At 41.4% G+C, this 11927-nt stretch overlaps 1 protein-coding gene across 1 annotated transcript; it reads right to left on the reverse strand.

The window, feature by feature from the left end:
* Nucleotides 1–1445: 1445 nt before the first annotated feature.
* On the reverse strand, nucleotides 1446–9366 carry LOC124073439 (nephronectin). The gene is made up of 8 exons (XM_046415656.1): nucleotides 8958–9366; nucleotides 8648–8797; nucleotides 7311–7435; nucleotides 6275–6367; nucleotides 6022–6144; nucleotides 5417–5536; nucleotides 3052–3186; nucleotides 1446–2364 (listed from the first exon to the last, which is right to left on the reverse strand). Exons 2-8 carry the CDS (start codon nucleotides 8722–8724, stop codon nucleotides 2156–2158), a joined length of 882 nt encoding a protein of 293 aa, XP_046271612.1. The 5' UTR covers nucleotides 8725–8797; nucleotides 8958–9366; the 3' UTR covers nucleotides 1446–2155.
* Nucleotides 9367–11927: the final 2561 nt, after the last annotated feature.

Raw genomic sequence — 11927 nt, forward strand, 5'->3', positions numbered from 1 at the left:
GTTTGAAAGCACGTTCTTTCAGCAACGTGGGTGGCACGGTTGTTCCTAGCATCTCTGCTATTGTATTGTCATTGGCTCTATGCACTTGTCAGCATCATTGCTCACTTTCTCAGGATAAATGTTGATTTTGCTTTATATAAGGAAAGCCGAGGCAGCAGCTCTTTGATTCATGAAATTGCCATGGCCTCGGTGCGAGAGCTTGTGTCACTGCAGATGTCCAAATTCCTCTGACATGTTTATTGTTTTCTTTTATTTTGCAGAGGCCATTCTGCACAGCTCCAGCGCCACTGTTCCTGTCGCTACCCCTCCATGTGAAATCTTGTGTGTCGTGTAAACAGAGAACCAGAAAATAACAAGCATAAGAAAAGGGAAAATTTCCACCGCAGCTTCGTCCTCCTTTCTGTCCTCACACCCCACCCCCCACCCCGTTCAGTGTACCCACCACTTGTTGTCCTTTATTTGTGGCCTAAGTGCTTTGGCATTAAATCTTATTATTTTTTGGTAAATAAACCAGTTTCTGGTAGGAATTACACACAACTTGGTGTGAGGTCCTTTTCAAAAAGGGGCCTGGATCCTTTTATCTAAAATGTTTTCTATTTCTGCTTTTGTAAGACACTTTTGACTGCTTTGAAAGAGAGAAACAAGGTTTTTCTTGCGTTTCTGGGGGTGAGGTTGGGGATTTTTCTCAGCATTGTGGTGAGATTTATTCGAAGAGGCTGCATTTTTTCCTGATTTCCCTCTTTGTTCTCTGTAAGTAGTTCCAGGTCCCCCCTTACACACACACACACACACATCTGTGTGTGTGTCAGTGTGCACGTGGATTTCGCACATGGGTGTATATGTGTGTGTGTGTGTGTGTGTCTCTCTGTGGTCCACATGTGTGAGTGTGTGTGCGTGAGGGTGAGGCGGGGACTTGGTGTGACACCTGCTGTTGGGATGAATAGGGTCAGCGGCAGGGCCCTTCAGCAGGCAGCAGCTGCTTGTTCTCACTGCAAGCCCAACTCTCTCACCGCTCCAAAGCCTAAAGGACTACAACCGAGGCCCTGACACAACACACGGTGCCCCCTGCCACCATCGCCTATCATTACAGTCATCTTCAGGTATTGCAATCCCCCTTCTCCTGGGGTCACGATCTTAATCTTTCAGAAGGAAACGCAAAATTGACCTGTAAAAAACATCAAAAGAAATTCCCATTCTTGTGCTCTCTCTGGACGCAGGAAAAGGTTTCCAGACAGCTGCTGACAGACAAAGATTCTTGGTATTTGGTTGGTCTGACCTGTCTATGCTCCCTTGCTGTGTGGTAGTCTGCACTGAGTGTGACTTAGTAGGTCTGAAAACATTCCCTGTGGCTAAACACAGGAAGATAAAACAGTGAGCTATGAAAACATCAATCTTAGCAGGTTTTTTAAATGCCTCTAAATTGACTATGTTAAATCTTCTCATCTTTTTGGACAGGTTTTTAATTAGAGATTCAGAAAACCAGCATCATACCAACATTTACAGACATGCTGTATGGCAGACACACAAGTTAAACACCCTTTGACAGAATTCTGTCTCACCAACTTTCTTATTTTATTGTGAAGGCAGCAGACATGTCGTCTCTTCCCTTGTCTATCCACCAGATGTCAGCCTTTTCTTAACAAATTCTTATGGAGGCTCACAAAACTGCTCTTTTTCATGAAGAAAACGTACGCATAATGAAAAATATAATAAATTACCAACTATTTCTTAAGTAATATTTGCAATTCTGTAGAGCATTTCGTTGGACGAAGTGGCTTATCCCACGTGCAATAACAGGAGTGGTGTTTCTGTGGCACTGGTGATGCCAGCGCAAATGAAAACCCTCCTGTCATCACAATCCATTTGGGCTGGAGCACGCAAGCAAAGTACAGAGTGTGGTCCTGTTGCAGTGCATTTGTTAATTGAAGGGTTCCTTCAACAGACATGAAACAGGCAACTAATGGTGTTGAGGGTGTTCCAGGTTTTTGCCTTTCTGGCTAGAGAAGGAAACAGAACAGCCTTGAACAGAAAAGGGAATAGTTGACATTACGGAACGTTCTGAGAAAACTTCCACACCAAAACGTTTAACCATTTAGTCTTCTTCTCAAGTAACCTTCTATTGTCGCCCTTTTGTTTGAGCCTACATTTTAAGACTCTAAGATGAAGGTTGTATGAGCTTGGTCCTTTTGGAGAGTTTGTAGTTGAAGTACATCACAGCCTTGGACTGTGGGGCTCTCCTGGGCCAGCAGGTGCGTCCGTTGCCGAAGTAGTCCTCCAAACACTGACAGGTGTAGGAACCATCTGTGTTGACACACCGAGCATGGCGATTGCATCGGTGAGACCCAGTTAAACATTCGTCCTTATCTGTGGGGAGGAGGGGAAGGAGACTTGAAATGTTTACACATGACGAAGGCTCGTCAGAAATTTAATCACTTCTTATCAGAGCAACATGGCTTCATAGTTAAGTCATATTAGATCAGCATGGAGAGAGCAAAGAACGGTCTGTTTCAAACCTGCTCGAGAGATAATTTTGCAATGCTCATCACATGGATGAAAACAAAAACAGCTCGTGGGTGAGCCCACAGCTGAGTGGGTGAGCTATAAGTGCTCATCAAATAAACATGGTCTCCAGATCCTCTGCTGCCAAAGCACATCTTCACATGATCCCTCACGCTGCCAGTTAACACAGATGAGGAGAACATGTGGAGCTGTTCTGCGATCCATTTAGTCATTTACAGGATTGGATATGTAACAGATCTGACTGTGGCTTAAAGAAATGTTATACATGGGAGTCCCTGTGGCCTAATGGTCTAAGATGCATTACACTGTGATTCTGGTGTAGAAACCACTGTTGTTCCCCTTTACACTCTCCCCATGTCCCTGCTGTCAAATTATGTTAAAATGTTCATATAAAACATCACATATACCCTAAGAATCAAGGATAAGAAACATGTGATCATCTGCTTGTTAACAATGGGAAACTAATGGATATCTAAGCACTTCAAAAAGAGCATTAAATCATTAATTTCATTAAACAACAAATGACCACACCTCGACATTGCACCGAGCCCTGGAGCGTCCCCATCACAAAGCCATCTTGGCACACACAGACAAAGCTGCCGAAAGTGTTCTTGCAGGTCTGCCGTGGCGGACACACATCAACATCCCGCTGACACTCATCTACATCTGCAACCCAACACAAACATGTGTCAAACACCAGCAACACATTTGGCTAATTTCATTGCACAACAGTCCAAACGTTTGGCCTTCTTATCCACACAACCCAACCCACACTCACCTTTCAAAGCAAACAAACACACGGAGAAGGACAAGTTGCTTCGGTGTTTCATGTCTTTTCTCAAAACAATAATTACCTTCAAAAAGACATGAGAGGCACAAATGAGTACCTTGACTTTGCAACCATGTCTTTGTACTGAACCTTTGAAAGGTGCACTGCTGTTCAGAAATAAGGAATGACCTAAACACACAGATCTGTTACATCAAGTGTGCAGAATGAAGTCGTCCTTTATGGAATCTTCTGTGATTTACTAACAATGGCACACAAATGAATCGCCAAGTCAGTTGTGAATATATAGCGTTTTACCATACAAGCACGTAGCTACACCTATCTTTAAAGAAAGTTCAAAAGTTTTGTCTTATCTTTTTGCACCTTTTCTAGAGACTCTAGAGTTGATTCTATAGTTGTTCAGATAATCAGCATGACAGAAAATACTTAACCAACTGGCAACCCAGTATATCCTTTATATCTTTACTTACAAGCAAAGACACAGAGTTTTAGGTTTAATATTGATGTAAGTAAAAAGAAAACTTTCTTGCTCAATGTACCTTGTGCATATACTTGCCCTGCGCTACTTTAAAATCAGTTGTGCATCGGAGAGGCAAAAGCTTTGATTTCTCCTTGTCTTGGATGTGGAGTCGTTCCCACCAAAAGCACTCCCGCAGTGTGAAAATGTCTTAACAGCCGTGAGAGAGGCTGTTGAAGGCTCCCATCATTACAGGACAGGAGGTGTCTGACGGTCTGCCGGGTTATCGAGGGGGACTTCAGTCATAAAAGTGTCACACACTGAGGAGAGAGTCCAGGGTATGTGTGTCTTTACATGAGTTAATTAAAGGCCTTGTACCACTGAGTGGACAAACTTAGTGGAGAGGTGCCCGACAACTTTGCTGCATGTAGATTACACAAAGTAAATGGGATGCAATGTGCATCACCTTCTCTACAAATAGAGCCAGACATAAAGGATCTGCAAAGGCATGATGGCGGCAACATCAACACACAAGTTAAAACTGAGGTAACTGAAGAGGAGTCAAGTGCTACATGCAGAGGGATGAGGAATGTCGCTACAGTGATTCTTCATATCACCATTTCACTACAGCGGCTTTCCCAGAGGAGTGGGGTCATTGTTAAGAGCTCAGGAGCTCAGAGCTCAGAGCTCAGGAGCTTAACTTACATTTTGATGAATTAGACACAAATTTAGCATAGTTTGTACCCAGGTTGAGGAAGTATTGAGGAGGGGGTTTGCAGGTCTGAATCACTATCTTTGGGCTTCTTCATAGCTAACGCAATCTCTTGTGTTACAGCTCTTTGCTTTAGTCTGTATAGATCAACCATCATGGAGTCACAGAGGAAATTTTTATTATCAGACAACAAAGCTTTATTTGCCCTGCACTAACTGATTTTGGTGATTTGTTATCACAGTAAACACAATATGGACATAATATCACATTTTAAGAATGTATGATCTAAGATTGTTTACCCCACCAGCAGATCTGTAGCAATATTAGCATTCATTTAAAGTTGTGGAGTCTAATATTCATGCTCTGTTTCAATCTTAATCAGTTCCAGGGAAAAACATCTTACAGTGTAGCTGCTACTTAGTTAACTAGCTAAGCAGCTAGTTAACTAGTTACCAACTGCTGTTTGGTACTGGAAATGCAGGGAAAGTATTGTGGGTTTTTAGAGGTTATTGTTGAAACAGTTGACTGCTGCTGATGCAGCTGGAAACATGACTGATGAGAACAGTTAGACTGAACCAAAACAATAGTGTTGCAAGTCACAAAAAAAAAACAAGAAACAAAAACAAAAAAGAGTGGACTGCTAGATGTTGAATGCCCCTTAACTTAAGGTAATTCAATGTGGGTTCGTCAGTAAAAGCTGCAGATAATTTTAGTAGATACATTCCTTTCTAATGATTATATAGGACAAGACAGCAGCTCCTCCCAAACATGAAACTGATGTCAGACTGACTAATGAAGGGGACAGATAATGGCAGTCAAGGCTCACCATTAGGCTAAGAAGGACCATGAAAAGCCATATCAAGATCAGATCAAGTGAGGCATGTTTCTACTATGATTCCCTGTAGTGATGAGCCGATGGCTGTTTGTGAAAAAGCATTACCTTCACAGGTCTTGTTGTCAGTGGCCAGGTGGAGGCCGGGGGGACACAGACAGCGCATCACTCCCCCTTTCTCCATCTGGCAACCAAACTGGCAGCGCAGGGAGAAACATGCAGCCTCTCCTGGAAGACAGACAGGGAAACACTGGCTGAGGATCGGTCAGAGAAATGGGCCACTGGATCACTGCTGAGCTGAGAGAACACGCACACACACACCGATACCACCACACATACAGCACACAAATACATTCTGTGCACAACTGGGGTTGGTAGAAGCCATACAAAAATGATAACTGAAGATTACTTAAAAACAAAAGTCAGTGTCGCGCATAAAGCACTAATTCAAATCCCTGCCTTGTAAATACCCTGTCACGCGATCACTGTGTGTGATATAAACTGTGAATTTCTGTCAGAAATCTTTCTGTTAATCTAAAAAGCTTTGTAAATTGAGTACCAAGTCCTCAGATACTTTAACTCCCTGTGGCTTTTTGAGGAGAACTGACCCAACATCAAAAATATCATCTCTCAGTTCACAGATTTTCTTCATTTAGGTTTTAGATACTAGACTGTAAGTGTTAAATTTTCTGTTTAAACAGGAAATTACTCACTGGTGCAGGTGTATCCATCTATACTGAGTGTGTATCCAGGTTCACAGTAACAGCGATAGCTACCGTGTGTATTCATGCAGCGCTGGGAACATGGTCTCTCCAGGAAACCACACTCATTCACATCTGGAGTCAATATGAAACATTATTCAAGCAGCACATAGAAAATTGCAGTAAAACGATTCGGGAGAATGCAGGTAATGGTTAAGAAATTGGAATCATAAAACTGAAAATGATTTTGTGCATTATACTCCACCTTCATCACACTGACGTCCTTTATACCCTATGGAGCATAAACACTTGCCTGGTCCCACGCATTTTCCATTGACACACGACTTCTTACACTCCGCTGTGGAGGATGACAGATGTAATAAAATAAGCCAAATCATGTTGACTTCACTAAGTTCTGTAAACCGATAGTGAAAGTAAAGCCTGCCGCATGAATTTATTTTATTCTATTGTTATATGTCACTCATTCTTACGTTTTGTGTATGCACCAATCACCAAGACAAATTCCTAGTAATGTGAAAGCTCTTCACTAACATGGCAATACAGATAATTCTGATTCTGATTCTGATCAAAATTAAAGTAGCATTAATTATTTTTTTCCACTCGAGGGCAAATAAAAAGCTGTAAAAACTAACATATATAATGTTATTAAGTTGTTATGATGACCGTGTTATTCCAGGATTTACCCTCCTTTTACCTCTGTTTTGGTCTCCACCATAAACCGTATAAAAATCAAGTTTAAGGAGGTTATTTTGTCTGTTGAATTGTGTCTCTGGCTCCGTAATTATAGTATTCACCCACATTTTAAAACGGTTTTAGTCTTCAACAACTCCTGAGAGAAATTGAGCTTTTGCACTACATAAGTCTATAATCATGTGTTAATATATAAATATTAAACTGAATATTAAAAGTACTCATTATGCTTAACAGTCTGTTTCAGGCTGTTATATAATATATACAGTATTGGATTGTTTGTAGCAAGTAGCTGGTTGAATTTTTACCCACTTTACACACTGTTGGGTAATATATTATATTGTATAAGCTAAGTATTTGAGTAAATTTGCTTACTTACTTCCCATCACTAATAATTCTAATGTCAGTGTTGTTAGTCGAAAGAAAAAAACAGGCAGTATGTGAGGGAGAATGCAAAGAAACTTCCTCACACTTACTTTCCTTCCTTCCTTCTTACTTCTGTAGTTGTTTTGCTGAGATGTGAAGTGATAACCTGTGAACTGTGAGTGATGTGTCATTGTAGTTGCGCTGTCACTGAGTCGCAGACTTACGCTGACAAATGCCGTTAACATTCCTCCATCCCAAACAACAGGAAGTAGTCTGACCATAGCTGCAGAGTCCTGGCTGTATGCGACCCCCAGGGTGCTCCAGCACATCCTCCACTGACCTGTGGAAGCTGGGACAAAAGGTTATCAGACTATTTTGTATCATCAAGCTTTCTGGGCTTTAGTTTGAGTACAGAACCCACACAGACTGATGCCCTGAAAGACACTAATAAACACTTAATAGCCCAGACCACAGAGGCAGGCTATTAAAGGGAGCACAATACAATAATTAATCTGCCAAACAACAAGTCCAAAATCACTCCCGTGTTCACTCAGCCTCCTCCTCCTTTATAGTAAAGCCTTAGTGGTGTGCTCTCTACTGAGCAGTAAATAGTGATTTAATCATTTTGCATCATGACTGGCAGGCTCTCATAATAAACCCATAGTCATAAAACTTTTTTACTTTTATGATGCATCAATATGGTGCTTCATCATCATCAGCCTCGGTGCTTGAAGAGAGGCCTTCAAAGTAACCTGACGACGGTAAATGTAGAGCTCCATACAGTGACCAGGGTGTGTTTTTAGACACAGGCAGAGAGTCCACAAGTGTAAGAGAGGTTAAAGATTAAATTACAGTTAGCTCAACGGTTAACTGACTGTTGCCTGGGATGTTGTGCCATCAACACATTCCTCAGACAAGTAGTGTAGCAGCTAGCTTGGTACGCACAAAACTAGGAGATTAAAAAAAAAAAATGTCAAGATTTGCTTCATCATGTGTCTGACAAAACGGGACATTAACAATGCAACTCATTTGGTGTTATGTACGACAGTAACATAGCAGCAGGGTCATATGAAAAATAAATCCTGAATCAACAGGATTATATCCTGAATATGAAAGTGAAACACATGGAAAACATAATAAGCAAATAACTACTAAGCAACTAACTAAAAAGCAGGCATTACTGCAGCTGTACACTGTAACTACTTATGAAACGCCTCCCCCATCCCCATGCATTCACAAGTAAAATCCTTTAAAAAAAAAAACCAAACAAAGTAATTCTTTCTCCCTCATTAAAATTTGTTGTCATCAACAAAAGGGCAATAAACTACATGGCCTGCAGAACCACTGAAAAAGCTTCATTCATAGCTGCCGTTAAATCTCCTCCTACCCGCAGTGCAATGAGAGGCTTTATTAAATGATTAGACACAGGCCAACAAGGTTCATTTCACAAGCTCAGGAAGGAAGATCCGCATCATTTCCTTTTTTTTTTTTTTTAAGTAGTCAACTACATTACAGAAACACCATAATGAAAAAAAACTTTTTCATAAATATATTTTCTTACCTGTCCTGATAATGAGCCACGGAGAGCGTAGTGAAATATACCATCACCAGAAACAACTTCTGGCTTATGTCCATCATTTTCTTCCACCACAGTTCCTGTTATAACCGTCGAAGTTCATGTTAGCCGCTTCTCTCCTCCGAAACCTTCCCTCTGTCAAATGAGACGCTTGTTTCGTGATCTGTGCGTGTGTTTAAAAGGCTATTGTGGAGGTGTCCTTCGTGCCAAAGAGCATTTAAGTGAGTGTTTGTTTTCGGGGGGGGTCACATGGTGTAATTGTAGGGTGCTCAGAGTGAGAGATGTGACAGCTCACCTGTGTTCACCTACAGAAAGAGGGACGGACAAAGAGAAGCAGAGAGAAAATAAAAAGACACGGGAAGAACGTAAAAAATATGAGTTCTGCTGCTAGTTGACAAAACAATATCAGCTCATTGTCCACTCAGCTTGATGGTTAGTTTTTGACCCTGAGTTTTTGTTTCTTCCCTATCACATGGTCTTCATGAGCTGAGCATGGGAAATAAGTGAAACTGAAATGGAGATTATTTTGTCATCTGCCATTTCAAAGGGCCAAACTGTCAGGTTCAGCTTTGAAAGGAGCAGTTTTCTCTCACGCAGCGTTTGATGAGGATCGACAAAGTACTTTCTATGTATGCTAAGCCTGAAGCTAAGAACCAGCAGGAAATTGGCTTAGCATGAATACAAAAGCAAGGGGAAACAGTCAGCCTTACTTAGTCCAAAGTTTTCAAAATGCCGCCTACTGTATCAGCACCACTGAATGTGACAAAAAAACAAACAAAAAAACCCTTCTTTGTTTGTTTCATTGACTGTCAGCAAGATTCCAGGAAATCACTGACATAGTTAAAGCATGCAATTCATAAAACCGATATTGAAAAGGATGAAACAAAACAGTCCATCAGTGAGATATCGAGGTGCTGGTGGGCAGACTTTTTTTTTTATCACACAGACTAGGCTAGCCGTTTCCCCTGCTTCCGGTCTTTATGCTAAGCTAGGCTAATCACCTCCCGCCTCCAGCTTCACGTTTGGCAAACACAAATGAGCGTGATATCAATCTTTTCATCGTAACTGTAATTACTGGAACTGCAATACGGTTAAAAATTCCACAAATATGACAAAGTATACTTTGAGTTCACACTGTTAATGTTATTATTTCCTAAACCTGTATTCTTGCCTCCGTGAAGGAGGTGGAGTTTTTTGGTCCAGTTTGTTTGTCTGTCTGTCAGCAGGATTATGGAAAAACTGCTGAGCAGATTTTCATAAAACCTGGTGAAAGGATGTAGCAAAGGACAAGGGAGAGCCTGTAAAATTTTGGAGTGGATCCATTTGGTTAATATTATGAGATAGGACATTTGGCCAGTAGGTGGTAGTACAGTTCAGTAGTGACCAAACAAAGCCAAATGTGGGAATAAAATGACTCCATATCACAATCCAGTAATCCTCTGAAGTAGCCGACACATGTAGTTGCTCAAACTTCATACAGAAAGCAGTTTTGTTATGGAGCACTCGGGGACATGAGTTTCATGGCAAAATCAGCACAACTGTGACATCACCACACTTTTGTCTCAAAGTCAGCTGTGGCTATGAAATCATAAACATACACATATCATGCAACTAATTATACTCTTATTCACATCCAAACGTGAATTCTCACCAACAAACTCCCCCAGATATAAACACATGTTTGAACTGTACGCTTCACAAGTAAAAGTGATAGGTCTGACTGAAGCTTGCGCTTGCTGATTTGTTCATCATACCAGAGTGGACGGTTTGCCTTATTGGATGTCTGCACTCTTCGAGTGCCCATCTAGTTATGTTTTTGTTATTATCATTACCGATTTTTTATTTGTTTATAAGGTCTTATTTATTTTAACATCATACCCCTCTGCTTTTCTAACTAAGCAATGACTTTGCCATATTAAAATTAATAGTAAAAATAAATAAATACATTTTACTCAGAAAAAGTAAAAGACGTAGAAGAGGATTAAGTGTTTTCCAAAGGCCAAGACCGCGATCCCAATGTCGGAAATAACCGCTGGCAGCCTCAGAGGTAGAGCCTTTGAAGCCTTAACTATTACCAGTACTGATCGGAGTGCAATCAGTTCTATTAAACTCAAAGGCGGAGTCCTTGTCTGGACGCCTGGTGGTCTGCTCACCATGCAAAAAAAAAATCACACACACACACACACACACACAGTTAACACTACATCTATCTGATGATCAACATCAGTCATTAAATAAAAGTCTTTCTGAAGTCCATGTCATGCATTAACCTCCCTGCAGCTTCACTTAGGGCCAGAATCAAACTGATTACACTCATCCTCATCAAGGACAACTTTATTCTGCCCGTTCAGTCAGTTAATAGCAAACCAGACGTTTTCTGTTCTCAATCAACACCTCAGTTTGGTCTGACCCAAAAATAACAAATGTCACATATTTGGCACACTCCTCCAATCTCATTCAGCTAGTCATGAGATTACTGTGAGGAGGGGGCCACAGGGTTCCAGTGCTGCAGAGGAGCCCACAGTATAGAAGTGCTCAAACTGCAAAACACACACTTCTTTAAATTCAACCAAGCAACTTGTTAAAGAATGTGAGTGCATAAGGTGCTGGATGGTGGGGAAAAAGGTTAAGGTTCACTGAAAATTGGTCTGTGTTAAAGTTTTGTCTCAGTTCATGCTCAAATCTGTCTCTTTACAGACATACCCCCCCCAATACCCACCCAACCTCCATCTTGGATGGTTTTTGTCAAATGTGTCACCACCACACATCAGCAAGTGAGGTGGAAAGAAACCATAAAGTGGCTGTGCACGGCCTGCCTTGAATTAGTGCCAAACCTTGCTTCGTATCTGTCATAAACGATACAATTAAACTTAATCCTGCCTGCCAAAGAGCAAAGCGGCGAGGGAAATAGAGAAAAAAGGAAAGTGGCCGTCAACAGTAAAACAGAATGATAAATGTTGTCGGTGCTAGCGCAGTGTGTGGCAAGTGCAGGAGCTGATCAGAGAGTTGTGCTGCGCTCGCCTCCATCTGCCCTCATGGGCTCAGTGGGAACGGATCAAGATTTCATGCGTGCGTCTGCGCCAAATCTGCAGCTCCTCCTCCTCCTCTTTTGACCACATTAGAGGTGTAACACATTGGTGGTCTTTGATTCCTCATCTTGAAAAGGGATGCCCCACAAAGAAATCAGATATCATTTTCCTAAAGCCTCTTCCCCCACCCCCACCTGCTCAAAAAATATAACGTATCCATCAGACATGATGAGGTT

The sequence above is a fragment of the Scatophagus argus genome, chromosome 2, assembly GCF_020382885.2.
Source record: "Scatophagus argus isolate fScaArg1 chromosome 2, fScaArg1.pri, whole genome shotgun sequence".
NCBI classification, from domain to species: domain Eukaryota; kingdom Metazoa; phylum Chordata; class Actinopteri; family Scatophagidae; genus Scatophagus; species Scatophagus argus.

What these genes read in the sequence shown, in the direction of transcription:
- LOC124073439 (XM_046415656.1), bottom strand. Translation starts at nt 8,724, where the DNA reads ATGATGGACATAAGCCAGAAGTTGTTTCTGGTGATGGTATATTTCACT. An exon ending in AGGACGTCAGTGTGATGAAG is followed by an intron (nt 6,145 to 6,274) that starts GTGGAGTATAAT and finishes TATTGACTCCAG; the next exon opens with ATGTGAATGAGTGTGGTTTC. An exon ending in TGACAACAAGACCTGTGAAG is followed by an intron (nt 3,187 to 5,416) that starts GTAATGCTTTTT and finishes GTTGGGTTGCAG; the next exon opens with ATGTAGATGAGTGTCAGCGG.